The 14,788-nt window shown below is 57.4% G+C and overlaps 1 protein-coding gene across 2 annotated transcripts; it reads left to right on the top strand.

The window, feature by feature from the left end:
- The first annotated feature begins 635 nt into the window (after positions 1–635).
- WDR81 (WD repeat domain 81) lies at positions 636–14,289 on the top strand. 2 transcript variants are annotated; one of them, XM_069089665.1, is made up of 11 exons: positions 636–3,088; positions 3,387–6,973; positions 7,303–7,410; positions 7,775–7,965; positions 8,177–8,367; positions 8,916–9,081; positions 9,171–9,336; positions 9,989–10,678; positions 11,265–11,410; positions 11,723–11,902; positions 12,676–12,810. In XM_069089665.1, the coding sequence occupies exons 2-11, from the start codon at positions 3,409–3,411 to the stop codon at positions 12,718–12,720; spliced, it is 5,448 nt and encodes a 1,815-aa protein (XP_068945766.1). In that variant the 5' UTR covers positions 636–3,088; positions 3,387–3,408; the 3' UTR covers positions 12,721–12,810. The 2 variants fall into 2 exon arrangements, with proteins under 2 accessions (XP_068945766.1, XP_068945764.1); XM_069089663.1 differs by having other exon boundaries at positions 2,810–3,088; positions 12,796–14,289.
- Positions 14,290–14,788: the final 499 nt, after the last annotated feature.

Here is a 14,788-nt window from a genome sequence, read left to right as displayed (position 1 = left end):
TTTTCTTCTAGTAAGGTTGGGTTTGGGAGGGAGATAGAGGAAAGACTGTTTCCTTATCTGTCAAACGAGGGGGTTGGACTAGATCTCAGGGCTCTGTCCAATTTCAAAATTAGGTGACTCTCAGGCCCAGCAGAAGAAGCTTGTCCCTTTAAGGAAACTTCCTGCTTTGAGCCCTGGTAACAGCTGATTGCTGGAAAGTGAGTGACCTCTGGACGAATCAGCTGTTTCCACATCCCTCCCCCAACCTTCAGCATCCCTGCCTCCCCCCCTCTCCAGCACACGTGATGTCCCCTTGGGAAAGGGAGGTGGAGAAGGAGCTGGACCGAGTCACCCAGCCCTTTTCCTCTCCTCCTGTGGACGCCCGGACCTTGGGCTACTTCGGTCTCCCGAGGTGGGAAGGGGGAGGTCTATGTGTCCATCCCTGGGAGCCCCAGAGCTGAAGGATGGAATGAGAAGCATTTCCTGTCCATGCTGTCAGCAGAGAAACGCCCACCCTGGGGAGGGAGGGAAGAGGCTGGAGGCAGGGAAGAGAAGTGATGGGGGTGGGGGTGGGGTTGGTGTGGAGCCAGGAGAGCCCAGATTGACCAGGGCCTAAAGGGCACAGGTTTTGGGGGGGGAATACCCTAGGCTAGTGAAGGAGCCCCTCCCTGGTGAGGTTCTGCAGGGGATGGGTAACTCGGAGGAGCCCTCTTGCACTCTCTAGGCTGGGCTATCTATGGGGCCTTCCTTGAGGTTGTTAACCGTTTTGATTTTTGGTCTTACCCTCAAAAGTTTCCAGTTCCCAGAAAAGTACCGCCCACTTTGGTTTCTCCCCTGTAAATGTCCCTGGCCCAGCCTAATACTCTATCAAAGATGTGGGTTAATGTCGGTCCTCCCAATGGCCATGGGTGTACCTTATTAGTAGTAGTAGATTTAAGGTCCCCTCCCCACCCCAACTTCATCTCCAAGGAGCTTTGACTAGAAAGCTCAACAATGGAGCCCAGGTAAATACCCTGTCCTTGGAAGACTGGCTCCACCCAGCCCTTGGCTGAGAGGTAGGGTCATTCCAGGACAAGTTTAGTGTGAATTCCTAGGACCTCAGACTGACTTGGATGTCCCAGAGCAGGAAGGTGGGTGTGATGAAGGACAGGGCTGTAGCCAAGCTTGGAGAGAACAAGGGTATTTTACCAAGGGCCCCCCCCTCCAGTCTGTCGTCATGGGACCCCAAATCCCGGTAATTATTGAGCCCAGCCACAGCTGTGCTTCTCTCCTCCATTCCTCCCCCAGCTGGGCAGGCACCTCTCCTGCTGGATCTCTCTCCTCCCCTCTTCTCCAGCCAATAAGAACGAATTCCACCCATCATGGGGCCATAGCTTAGGGTAGCTGCGCTCCTCTCTGACTGGCCAGCACAAGATTTACATGGAGCCTGGGGGAAGGGAGTGTGATAGTTATTGCCTAACTGTCCCTATCTGGGGTGTTTTTGTTGTTTTGTTATGTCCTGGAGTTAGGGGAGAATAACTGGAAGAAAATCTCTAAGGAGATGGAACAAGAGGACTTTGACTCCAAGATTTTGGGTCCCAGGAGCAGCAAGGAGCTTCTCCAAGATAACATCACATTTCAAGGATAAGATAGGGAATGGAGTTTGAATTGGGACTGAGGGTGGGGAGTGCAGAGGTAGGTACAGCCCGGACCACCCTCTGCAATATAAGCTAACACCACTAGAGGTCAGTGCACCCCAAGATTTGGATAAGGTGGGAGGCCAGGTGTCCGTCCCAGACCAGAGGAAAAGAGTAGAATCTGATGAGTTTGTCCAAAGTTTAATACATTGTGAAGATAATCAGTGTAGGACATACTGAAGAAGGCTTCCAGTTAAAGCACCTGCAAAGGGGACACTTTGTTGAAGTGAATAGTATGACTTCCTGCCCCCGACCGTCACTTTGGCCAGGGGGCTGGCGTTTCTTCTAAGAATTGGGGAAGGAGGGTGAAGCCAGATGTTAGTTGCACTGGCCAAGTGGCAGAGCCCTTCTCGTGAGCACCGTCCCTTCACCAAAGGCAGTAGTGTGCCTTCAGCATATGCCCTTTACCAGATGACCGAGGGTGCCTTCTGTGATTCAGACCTTTGAACTCAGAGCGGTTATAGCTGACCATGCAATGCCCTGGTGTTTCCTGACAATGTCATTTCTCTGCTGACCAGTGCAGCTCTAAGCTCTTCCTGTCCCGGCTCTGTTGAAGCATGCTCATTTCACACGTGGGGAAATCAAGGCAGGTCTTGATGGGATCAATGGGATTGCCTTTCTCCCCCAGGATAGTGCGGTTAGAGAGGGGTCTTAGGTTCTGACCACCCCAAAAGGGAGAGGAGGCAAATGGCTGGGGGAACACGTGCATCTTCATTCCTCGGCCCTTTCCGGAGCCTCCCTTCTCAGGGACCCCAGTTCCGGAGCAATGAGGCCCTTCGCCTTCGTCCAGATGGGGCGGGGAAGGGTCTCCAGGCGCGGATGTTGGAGGCTGGGTCACCTCCAGACTGGACTTCGAGGTTTCTTTCCCACATGCCCACCCGCCCCATGATCTGCAGCAGCTGCGGGGACCTGGGTTCTAGACCCGCGTACTCCGGCACATGGCTGGATTTGTAAGGGGGTGGCTTGGTGGCCCTAAGAGGGGGCGGTGATCGGCCCTGTAACACAAGGAGGGAACGAGAGGCCGAAACTCAGCGGCCTGCAGGCAGAGGGAGGAAGCCCGGCCGAGGCAGGCTTGGGGTCGTCGCGGGAGGGGCTCACTTTCCAGCGGGAAGAGAAAGCTTGAGGAGGGGCGGGGCAGACTGAGGCTCCGCCCCTCAGAGCGGGGCGCGGGAAAGGACTCCAGGACGGACGCCCCGCCCTCTCCGTTCTCTTGGAGCCCAGCCCCGCCCCCAGCCCTACCTCGCTCCGCCCTGCCCAGAGCCTGGCCACGTGCGCTTGTTTCCCAGGCCGTGGCGCTCACGTGACTTGCGTCAGCTGACCCGTCATGGCTGGTACCCGCGCTTAATGGGTTCTGCCGCCCCAAGCACCCAGCTGAGTGATCCCGGAGCACGAGTGAGAGCGGCCACGACTCCCTCCGTCTAGTCTTGAGCAGGGTCAGCCTTGGGGAGGGGAGGGGAGGGGAGGAGGAGGAGGAGGAGGAAGAGGAAGAGGAGAAGGGGAGGAAAAGACGGGCAAGAAACAGAGAGGTGAAGAGGGGCGGGGAGATGGGGGAGGGGGAGGGGGAGGCAGGGGGAGGGGGGGGGAGGGGGTAGGGGACAAGGGGAGGGGGGGAGGGTCTGGGCGAGGGGGAGGGGGGGGGGGGGGGGGGCGGGAGGCGCCCGGGAGGAAGGAAGAAGAAGAAAGGGAGAGATTTTCTGCTCATGCTGAGGCTTTGTCTCTTCGCTCCAACAGGATCCTGGCATCCTCTTCTGACATGGAGGGGCTGCTGCAGAGTGTGGAGAGGGACCTGAGCATTGACCCCCGGCAGCTGGCACTGGCTCCTGGGGGTGCCTGTGTGGTAGCCCTGGTGCCCCTTCGGTGGCTGGCAAGTCTCCGGGAAAGGAAGCTGCCTCCTGGGCCCTGTCCCCGTGCTGAGGGATTGGGTGAAGCTGAAATCAGGACCCTCCTTCAGAGCTCAGTCCAGAGACTGCCAGTTGGCTGGACACGTGTGGAAATACATGGGCTGAAAAAGCGGAAGCTGGCCTATCCGCTGGCTCTGGGCTCCAGCCCACCCTCTGAAGAGCACTCTGGGGTCCCTGAGACCTTGACCAGATTTATGCGGGACACTGCTGCCCAGAACTATCGCAACCTGTGGCATGGTGCCTACCATGCCCATGGGAGACCGTATAACCACAGCCCTGTGGCACCTGAAGGTTGTGCCCTCAGTGCCGTGAAGCAGGCCTTGCAGAAGGTTTATGGCTGCCCATTCCTTCAGGTGGGCAGGGGCTCCCAGTGCCCATCTCCCGCCAGGGAGGGCCCCTCAGCTTCCAGGGCTGCGACGGTCTGCCCTAATCTCTTACGGGCCGAAGCACTCCTAGAGTCCCCAGACATGCTGTACGTCGTGTACCCTCACGTGCAGTACTGTCTTCATGACGTGGTCACTTTCAGCCCGGCCAAGCTCAGTAACAGCCACGCCAAAGTGCTGTTCATCCTTTTCCAGGTGCTGCAGGCTATGGATGCCTGTCACCGGCAAGGCCTGGCCTGTGGGGCCCTCTCCCTGCGCCACGTTGCCGTGGACGAGAAGCTGTGCAGCCAGCTCCAGCTGGACTTGAGAGCTTATGAGTCCCCTGAGGGACAGGAAGAAGAGAAGCCCGTGCAGAACATTGTGGAGGCTGAGCCTCTGAGAGCCCCCCAGCCCAGGAAGGGAGAAGGGCCCAGGGACTCTGTTGGCCAGGAAGAGCTGAGGAGGCTGGTGCTAGACTGGGTCCATGGCCGAGTCAGTAACTTCCACTACCTCATGCAACTAAATTGGCTGGCGGGGCGCCGATGGGGAGACCCCAACTACCACCCTGTGCTGCCCTGGGTGGTCGACTTTACCACCCAGAACGGACGCTTCCGGGACCTGCGAAAGTCCAAATTCCGGCTCAACAAGGGGGACAAGCAGCTGGATTTCACTTACGAGATGACCCGGCAGGCGTTTGTGGCAAGTGGTGGTGGTAGTGGTGGAGAAGCCCCCCATGTGCCCCACCACATCTCAGATGTGCTGTCTGATATCACCTATTATGTGTATACAGCACGACGCACACCCCGGGCTGTGCTCTGTGGCCATGTGAGGGCTCAGTGGGAGCCTCACGAATACCCAGCCAGCATGGAACGCATGCAGGGCTGGACACCTGATGAATGTATCCCTGAATTCTATACTGATCCCACCATCTTCCGCTCCATCCATCCGGATATGCCCGATCTGGATGTGCCAGCCTGGTGTGGCTCAGGTGAGGAGTTTGTGGAGGTCCATCGGGCATTGCTGGAAAGCCGAGAAGTGTCCCAAGACCTTCATCACTGGATTGACCTCACCTTTGGCTACAAGTTGCAAGGCAAGGAGGCAGTGAAGGAAAAGAACGTATGCTTGCACCTTGTAGATAACCACACCCATCTGACCAGTTATGGTGTGGTACAGCTCTTTGACCAGCCCCATCCCCAGCGCCTGGTAGGACCCCCAGCTCTGGCTCCTGAGCCACCATTCATCCCCAGGCCTCTCATCCAGAGAGTCCGAGAGACTACTGGTCGAGAAGACATCCTGGGCCAGCTGGCTGATGGGGCTGATGGTTTGGTCTTGGAGGCCACACCCTGCGAGGCTTCCTGGGATGGGGACAGACCTCTTGGGGGTGACGAGGACTTGGAACAGGGGACCGAGGCCTTGGATTCCATCTCCCTGGCTGGCAAAGCTGCTGACCAGCCTTGCCCTTCTTCCTTGCAGACCTCTGGCCACCCTTTCCCTTCAGCCTCGACAGTGCGGCTGGGCCGAAGGAGCAAGGCTGGCGGAGTAGACGCTGGGGAAGGGGATGATGGGAGGATCGTTCTTCCTGAGGGCTTCAATCCCCTGCAAGCTCTGGAGGAGCTGGAGAAGTTTGGCAACTTTCTGGCCAGAGGCCTTCGTGGCCGAATGGAGGCCCCAGAAGACCCCCCGGCCACGCCAGCCCTGAAGCTTGCAGATCTTTTCCAGAGAGACATGCAGGCCCTGGGGGTCCTTGTGGCCGAGACTGTGTTTGCCACCAGGGTTCGGATGCTACGGCCTCAGGCACCGTTATGGGAACGTTTCCTGACTGTCCGTGGGCTCTGTTCCCGCTACCCCAAGGAGATCCCTATCCCCCTGCAGCCTGTTTTGGAGACCTTGCTACAGCTGAGTGAGCCTGTGGAGCCCCTAGTGACAGGCAGGCTCTTTGCCTACAAGCCCATCTCCTGGGGCCTGCCCCCGCCCAGTCCGACTCAGCTCCTCAGCCCATATAGCTCGGTGGTAACCTTTCCCTCTTACTTCCCATCGCTTTACAAGTTTATTCTCCTCTACCAAATGAGGAAAGTGGAGGATGAAGTCCAGGGCCGGGAGCTGGTGTTTCAGTTGTGGCAGCAGGTGGAGGGGATTCTACAGGAGATCACTCCCGAAGGCCTGGAAATCCTCCTTCCCTTTGTACTGTCCTTGATGTCGGAGGCCCACACTGCTGTGTACACGGCCTGGTACCTGTTTGAGCCCATTGCCAGGGCGCTGGGCCCCAAGAACGCCAACAAGTATTTATTGAAGCCCTTGGTTGGGGCCTATGAGAACCCCTGCCACCTGCATGGCCGTTTCTACCTGTACACAGACTGCTTTGTGGCCCAGCTGATGGTTCGCCTGGGCCTGCAGGCCTTCCTTTCCCACTTGCTGCCACATGTCCTTCAGGTCCTGGCTGGTGTGGACACTTCTCAGGAGGAGACCAAGTGCCTGGGGGGAACGACAGAGGATGAAGAGATTGGGGAAGGGGATGAGGGTCCGGGCCCCTGCACGTTTGGTGAGGCCATCCAAATGGAAGGGGACCCGGGCTCATCGGGGCTGGGGCTCCTGGACTACACTTCAGGTGTCAGCTTCCATGAGCAGGCCGACTTGGCCGAGAGCGAGGACTTCCAGGAGGGGCTGTACGTGTCAGGGTCTCCCCAGACTCCGGAGCCCGAAGCCGTCAGCCTAGGACGGCTGAGTGACAAGAGTAGCCCCAGTGAGGCATCCCTGGGCGAGGATCGGCCTGGGGACGAAGCCGAGAGCAGCCAACACCTGAAGCAGAGTGAGGGGTGGGATGAGGAGGAGGAGGAGCAAGCAGCAGAGGACGAGGAGGATGTCGCTGGTCAGGGCGGGGGCGTTGGGGAGGAGGAGGAAGAAGATGAACAGGACAGTAGCCCGGTGGTGTCTGAGCTGCCCCTCGCAGACACAGATGTCTCTGTGGATGCTGGTATACCAGGCGACGATGGAAATGGGGAGGAGGAGGAAGACCTCGCCGATCAGTCTGAGGACAAAGAGCAGAGGATTCTCCTGGGTAGGTTCTCTGGCCTGTTTTCTGGAGGGTAGCGCAGTGACCCCTGGGCCAGAGGCTTGGTTCTCGGGTAGGAGGAAAGCACCCAGAGCTTTGAGCCTCAGACATGGGATGCCATGAGAAGTTGGGAAGCTTCTGTAGCCGAGGTGGTGGCGTCGTTGTAAGGGCAGAGCAGCCGAGGCTTGAGGGGACCGAGGTTGGGGCCTCAGAGGGAAGGAGGCCAGGGAGCTTTCCTGGCAGTGTGGTGCTGGGTGGGGAAGGGCGGAGTGTAGTGTGCACCTTGTCCAGCAGGTTGTTATCTGACGGCCCCAGGCCCCGGCTCCCCCCTACAGATACTGCATGCAAGATGGTCCACTGGCTCTCTGCCAAGCTTGGCCCCACCGTCACGTCCCGCTACGTGGCCCGGAATCTTCTTCGCTTGCTGACCTCCTGCTATGTTGGTAATGTCTGTGGAGAAGGCGGGGTGTTGGAGGGGAGGGGAGGAGATGAAATCGCTTCACACTGCAGCAGGCACCCTGCTTCTGCTTCTCACTCCCCAGCGAGGTCTGTCCTTTCCTGCCCTTCCTGATGACCCTCTAGTTGGGGGTTCTGGTCCTAGCCAGGGTTCCTGCCCTCTCCTTTGGGGGGGTTGGGGAGGAAGGGTCCTTGTGTTGCGTCCAAGGGGCAAGTACCACATGGCCCCTTCTCTGAGGTCCCTCCAGGGCTATAATTCTGTGATTCCACCTGAGCATTGAGGTAACTCACTGCTCAGTTTCCTCCCCGACTTCCTAGAGCCCCCGCAGTCCATCTTTTCCCACTCCCTAGGTGCCACAAGGCAGCAGTTTATGGGGAGCAGCAGTGACGCAAGCCCCTTGACATCGGGCAACATCTACCAGAAGCGTCCAGTGCTGGGAGATGTGGTGTCAGCCCCTGTGCTGGGCTGCCTCATGCACGTGGCCTGCCTCTATGGGGAGCCCGTCCTTACCTACCAGTATCTGCCATATATCAGCTACCTGGTCAGTGCCCTGGTCCTGAGCTCTCCTGTACTTCCCCAAGGCCTCATTTAGCTGGGATGGGGCTGGGGCCGTAAGATGCCACCAGGCAGGTGGGTGGGAAGATGAATGGAGCCCCTTTCTCAGGGCCCTTGAGCAGTCAGGGATTGTTGGGGAAAACCTCTCTGGGCAGGGTTTAGGGTGACTTGACCTCTTTTCCCTTCCTTGGCGCAAGGTGGCTCCTGGAGGCGGGGGAGGTCCAAGCCGCCTAAACAGCCGGAAGGAGGCAGGGCTGCTGGCAGCTGTGACCCTGACACAGAAGATCATCGTGTATCTCTGTGATACCACCCTCATGGACATCCTGCCCCGCATCAGCCACGAGGTCCTTCTGCCTGTGCTCAACTCCCTGACCTCCCTGGTCACAGGGTAGGCCACTCCCTCCAAGAGGAGGCCTGGGGACTGGGAGGAGCAGAGAAGGGTCCCCTAGGAGGGAGGAGCTGGGCACACAGTAACGCAGTGATGCCTGAGAGAAGCCTTGAGCTGGGGCCCAGGGCCCTCATTCTAGCCCTGGCCTTGTCACTAACTTGCTGTGTGACCTTCAGGAAATCACGTCCCCTCTTTGGGCCTCAGTCTCTTCATCTTTCAAATGAGGGGATTGGATTGGATCCTTTTTGTGTCTTGAACGCTTTTGGTGAAGCATTGGGAGCCCTCCTCACAATGTGTTTAAATGTATAAAATAAAGTGCACTGACTTAGAAAGGAAACCAAAGTTTAGTGAAAATAAAGATGTCATTTTTTTTCCCCATCCCAAGTTCATGGAGCTCTGGATCCACAACCCCTCCAATGGGTGTGTGAGAGCCCTTGGACTGGATTACAGTTCTGCCTCTCTATCTTTAATGCTCCCCTCAGCCCAAGGGAGGGGCAGGCCTGTGAAGCAGGGAAGAAACAGGGCACATCTAACTGTGTTGCCTTCAGGTTCCCCGGGGGTGCCCAGGCCCGGACTGTTCTGTGTGTGAAGACCATCAGCCTGATTGCCCTGATCTGCCTGCGCATTGGGCAGGAGATGGTCCAACAGCACCTCAGCGAGACTGTGGCCACCTTCTTCCAGGTGTTCTCCCTGGTGCATGAGCTTCAGTGCCAGGTGGGTGTAGTGGGGTGGCGTGGGGACATGGGGCTGACCCTGCCAGGCCCGTAAAGAGGCATGAGCTTGGGCTTGTCTGCCTCCCCTAGGCACTGAGGCCAGAGGCTCCAAGCCCGAGTGAGGGCCGTGTGCTGGAGGTGCCCTTCTCGGATGGGCAGCAGCGATCTGTTGACTTGGCCTTGCTGGATGAGCTGCAGAAGGTGTTCACTCTCGAGATGGCCTATATGACCTACGTGCCCTTCTCCTGCCTGCTTGGTATGAGCTGGCCAGCTCGGCTTCCCCGGACCTGGGCCTTCTTGCCTCATGCCTTTGCTCCTCGTCTGCCTTTCCTTCCTCATCCCCATCTTATTTTTTCTCTCAGTTCCTATGCTTTGCTTCCAGCTCTGTCTTCCTGTAACCTTCTTCTTTCTTCAGGGTTGTGCCCAAGACGCTTCCCCAGGGCCCGTGACCCCTAGGTTCCCCCTTTCTCACTTCAGGCCCCGTAGCCTTAAGACAACAGACAGCCTAGAGAGTCTTGCCCTGCAGAAGGCAAAGAGAAGTGGACTGTGATATACCCTTGGCAGATGGTGTGACCTTGGGCAAGTCACTTCCACTCTTGGGGGTTGGTGTCCCTTTCACTCCAATGAGGGGTTGGACTTGGTCATCTTTGCTTCTAGCCCCAGAATCCTGGATTCCTGTCCCTTGGGGCAGGCCCATTACCAGTCTAATGGTACTCTACCTGTCAGTGTCTCCAGTCAAGGGTGTCAAGTGTTAGTTCTTGCCCTTTCTGGGCCTAGGGGAGGGCAGTCCCATGGCTTGAAGTACTGTCAGTGTTGCCCTCGGATCCCTCACTCCTTTTGGTTCGGGGCCTGTGGCAGGGGTGGCCTTCCTTCTCTGGGCCTGAGCAGCTCTTCCCACCCATGTCTAGGTGATGTCATCCAGAAGATCGTCCCCAACCATGTGCTCGTGGGGCAGCTGGCAGAGCAGTATTTGGAGAGTGCCAGCCCAGTGGGCCAGGACCCTATGAACTTGGCACCTATGCCCAGTGCCTCTGCAGAGCAGGACCCTCAAAGCAGGGGAGTAAACCATGATGATGGCAACTCGGGGACCTTTGGGAGCGTCCTGGTTGGGAACCGGATCCAGATTCCTGTAGACACACAGTCTGCAGGTCCCCTGGGCCCCAGCTCGGGGGTGACTGGCTGTGTTGGGAGCCTCTGTGAGATGGGTGGGGAGGAGAATTCCCTAAAGCGGGATCTGCCTCGATGTACCCACGGCTTGAGTGGGAACTGGTTGGCCTATTGGCAATATGAGATTGGCGTCAGCCAACACGATGCCCACTTTCACTTCCACCAAATCAGGCTGCAGAGCTTTCTGGGCCACTCAGGGGCTGTGAAGTGTGTGGCCCCACTGGGCAGTGAGGATTTCTTCTTAAGCGGTAGCAAAGACAGGACAGTCCGGCTCTGGCCACTCTACAACTGTGGTGATGGCACCAGTGAGACGGCACCCCGCCTCCTCTACACCCACCATCGCAAGAGCATCTTCTTCGTCAGCCAGTTGGAGGCATCCCAGCAGGTCGTGAGCTGTGATGGCACCGTCCACATCTGGGATCCGTTCACAGGTGAGACCTCCCCTGGGGTCTGCCTGGGGGGGGAGGCAGCCAACACTGGCTAGGGCCCAGGGCTTAGGCCAGACCCTGTACTGACGAGGAGAGGGGAAAATGGTTTACCTTCATGATGTTTCTCCCCAACCCACTGATAGCCTTTCATGATTGTTCTGCAGGTAAGATGAATTTGCAGAAGGAGCTGGGGTGGAGAGAGATGGTGAAGGGAAGGAAATGGGAAGTGGGTTAACTTGGGGACTTACTAGTAGGAAGTATGGGGCTAGGTATTGGCATATGGGTAGGAGAGGGGTTGGGGTTGGGCATGGGGAAGGGGTGGTGGTGAGGTAGGGATAGGGGCAGGCTTGGGGCCAAGAGGTGGTGTACCCATTTAGAGGATAGTCTAAAGCTCCTGGGCAGGGCTTGTCCATGGGAGGTATTTTTAGCAGGCCCTGAGAGCTGCCCATGGTGAGCAACAGAAGGATGTAGTGTGGATGGCTCTTGGGCCCTTGTGTTGGGTGGTGAGAGCTTCTCTTGTAACATCAAAGGAAGGGTGCTATGGCTGTTCTCTCCTGGGCCGCCTCACCCGGTACTTGCACCCTCCCAGGGAAGACAGTGCGGACGGTGGAGGCTTGGGACAGTCGGGTGCCCTGGACTGCTGTGGCTGTCATGCCTGCCCCCCACACCAGCATCACCCTGGCCAGTGCGGACTCCACCCTGCGTTTTGTGGACTGTCGGAAGCCCGGACTGCAGGTGCGTGCCAGGGCACAGGAAAGAAATAGGAAACAGTTCCTGTTTTGTGCTCGTAGTTGGGTAGACCCACAGGGACCCAGACAGAGGAAACACTGCTCCTTTCGTTGGACCTTCTGCCCAGGGGCTCCTCCCTAAGGAAGACAAGGCCTTGTTAAGTAGATGAAAAGCCTCTGGTGGGGCAGGGGTAGCAGGGGAAAGAAGGCTCCTGAAGATTCTGTGGGAGTGTAAGTGAAGGGCAGAGAGGACCGTGGGAAAGGCCAGAGCTGGCTTGACCAGCCCTCAGTCCCTCAGTCTTTGTCTCTGGTCCCACAGCATGAATTCCGTCTTGGGGGTGGCTTGAATGCTGGCCTCGTCCGATCGTTGGCCGTCAGCCCCAGCGGCCGAAGTGTTGTAGCGGGCTTCTCCTCGGGCTTTATGGTGCTCTTGGATACCAGGACTGGACTTGTCCTTCGAGGGTGGCCAGCTCATGAGGGTGACATCCTGCAGATCAAGGTGAGGTCTCCCTCAGGCCCAGCTAGGACATCTTAGCCTACAGCTCTTGCTGCTTGGCCACAAGGTGGACGGGACAGACTTGAGCGGGCTTACTTCTTACTGACCCTCACTCCCACCTGCCCCTAGGACCCTGAGAGTTGACTGAGATGGAGCCAATGTCCTGCCTGCATTTTGCAGTTGCACTTCTAGCCTCAGCATCCCAGATATCTTTGGGACTTCATAATGGGCCCCTCCATGAGGCAGGGGCTTTGCTGGGGGGAGTGAGAGTGGAGGTGTCACTTCTGCCCCCCTGGGGCCCTGTTCTAATGAGTAACCCTTGTCCATATTTGCCTGGCCCCAAGGGGCAGGGGTCAGTCTCTCTGTCCTTGACCTAGTTGAGGTTAAATAAAGCTCAGGGGAGGCCTGTTTACTGCCCCTGCATGGCTGAGCAGAGTCCAGACTCTCTTCCCCTCCCCCTACCTCTCCCTTGGTGACAATGGCAGGTGGGGGTGGTTCAGGCCCATGAATAAGGACCCCTAGCTCCCTTCTTCATGCCTAGCCCCAGAGGGCTGCTGAGGAAGATGAAAGGAGGAGGAAGCTCCTAGGGCAGTCAGGGACCAAGGAGAATCTGTCTCTACCTTCACCATAGGGCTTGCTGAGCTCAGAAAAGGGACAGGTGTCCCAGGAGTCAGTGGCAAGGGTCTCTGAGCATCCTGAGGCCTCTCTGGCAGCCCTAGGAAGTGCTGGGAGCAGTGATGATGAGCCCCTCTTAAGATGCAAACCTGTCCCTGCAGAATGAATTCTCAGGATCAGTTTTGTGGCCATTACGGGTGACCTAAGGACCAGCTTGTGGGAGGAAAGGGAAGAGCCCCAGTTCCTGCTAATTACTGCACCTCCCTCTTCCTCTGGGGCAGGCTGTGGAAGGGGGCACCCTGATCAGCTCATCCTCGGACCACTCCCTGACCATCTGGAAAGAGCTGGAACAGAAGCCCACCCATCACTACAAGTCCCCCTCAGACCCCATTCACACGTTCGACCTCTATGGCAGCGAGGTGGTGACGGGCACTGTGGCCAACAAGATCGGGGTCTGCTCCTTGGCAGAGCCCCCCTCCCAGGCCACTACCAAGCTCAGCTCAGAGAACTTCCGGGGGACGCTCACTAGCCTGGCGGTGCTGCCCACCAAACGGCACCTTTTACTGGGTTCAGACAATGGGGCCATCCGACTCCTGGCATAGACGAGGGCCAGAGCAGACCCAGGCTGAGGAACGTACTCAGGATCGGCAAGCATGGCCATAGCTTTCTTTCTCCAAGTTTGGTGACTTTGCCCGTCTGTTTCAAAACTCACCTAGCAAGCGTGGTATTTGGGCTTCCAGGGCATGTCCCAATTGGGTGAAGGGCCTCAGGGCTCTGTACCATCTGTGCCTAACACCAAAGAGAGAAACTCTAGGTCCCAAGGCCCAAGACCTAGCCCCTTATGTACCCCTGCTAGAGCTCCTAAAGCCTTGCCCTGGGCCTCTTGGCTTGTGGCTGGTCCCATCCTGGACTTAAGCCCTCTGGGCCAATGGGAGCCTGAAGAGGCCTTGACTTGTGCCTTGGGTGTCGGCTGGCTGGGGATGTCACTTTCCCGGCCCCCTCTCCCATGACGAGGCTGAGGCTGAAGGCCACAGAAGCTGCTCCTTATAGCTCCAAAGCCTCTTCTACAAGGTTGGTGGGGCAGACAGGAAGCCCCTGTGCTCCTGAAGGAGAATGGTGGTGATGGCCCTAACAGGTCACGACTGCTGTGTCCTCACCTCCCTCCCTCACTATGCAAGGGTCCTACAACTCTTTGGATCCCGAGAGGAAAAGCAGAGTGGGGAGTGGGGAGGAAGGGGTGAGGAGGATGGCGATGTCTTTGGATAGGTAGGGTTGGAATGCTGGTGCTGATCACTGACCACTCCTGGGGTCTTCAGCCCAAGGTAGAGTCCTGTCTGGGGCAGGCTCAGGGTCACAGGTGTTTCATCCCAGAGATTATTTCTGTCCCTCTCCTATCTCGTTTAGGACCAATATGGGGGAAGAGAGAGGAAATGAGGTAGCAGGAGAAAGGAGTCAGGCTTGCCTTTCCAGATAGCCAGTGGGTCCTTCCATTTTACTCCCATCCCCAAAGGGGATAGAGGGGAAATCCCTCCCCTCCCATCTCACCCTAGCGTTTGGTGCCTTGAGCTGGGGCAGCAGCTTCTGGACCCTTGCCCTGCAGGGCCCTTGGCTGTCAGACTGGGGAAAAGGTTCCCTTAGGTCCCAGAAATATCTCATGGGGCAGCATTCCCAGAACCCAGGGTGGGGGAGCAGGGATGCCTCTTGGTCCCAGCCTCCCATCCACTATTTGCAATAGATGTAAATATAACAATAAACACTTTGGAAGAGCCATGAAATGGAGTAAGGCTTGTTGATGTTGGGGCTCGGGTGAAGTAAGAGGGGCAGGAAGGAAGCAGGCCCGTCTGTATCAGATCGAAATAGCTAGCCTTACAGGGAAACCACTTCCCTTATCAAGTTATAGGCTCTAAGAAAAGTATGGGGTGCCCTTCCTTAAGGAACTGATGCTATGTGGCCTCCCCCTCTCCCCCCAGTTTTAGCTGAGGGACTCCTGGAAGGTGTCGAAACCCTGGCATCTCAAGCAGTCAAGCAGTGATGGCACCAGGTGCAGTAGGAGCCATAGGGCCCCAGAGCTCCACCTGTAAAGGACGGTGAGCCTCACCACCCCCTGAATGGGGTTGAGTTCACCCAGCGAGGTCCAGGGTGTATCCTCAGTATTAAGCCCTCAAAGCATTGATGTTGACTGACAAGTTAGAAAATTTGAAAGAAATGAGGATGTGGATGTTAGTGGATTTTCCTAGGAGTGGAGTCTGTCCCCATTGGAGGTGGGAGTAGAGA

The sequence above is a fragment of the Petaurus breviceps genome, unplaced genomic scaffold (assembly GCF_028583685.1).
Source record: "Petaurus breviceps papuanus isolate PSGF00001 unplaced genomic scaffold, PetGlider_PUasm1.0 186, whole genome shotgun sequence".
Lineage (NCBI taxonomy): Eukaryota > Metazoa > Chordata > Mammalia > Diprotodontia > Petauridae > Petaurus > Petaurus breviceps.
The sequence above is the reverse complement of the archived record's forward strand: the minus strand, read 5'-3'. Positions and strand labels throughout refer to the sequence as shown.

Excerpts from the sequence above, each read along its gene's own strand:
- WDR81 (XM_069089663.1), top strand. The coding sequence starts at position 3,409 with ATGGAGGGGCTGCTGCAGAGTGTGGAGAGGGACCTGAGCATTGACCCC. Across the intron at positions 9,082-9,170 it reads TGCATGAGCTTCAGTGCCAG|GCACTGAGGCCAGAGGCTCC; the intron begins GTGGGTGTAGTG and ends TGCCTCCCCTAG. Across the intron at positions 11,411-11,722 it reads GTCGGAAGCCCGGACTGCAG|CATGAATTCCGTCTTGGGGG; the intron begins GTGCGTGCCAGG and ends CTGGTCCCACAG.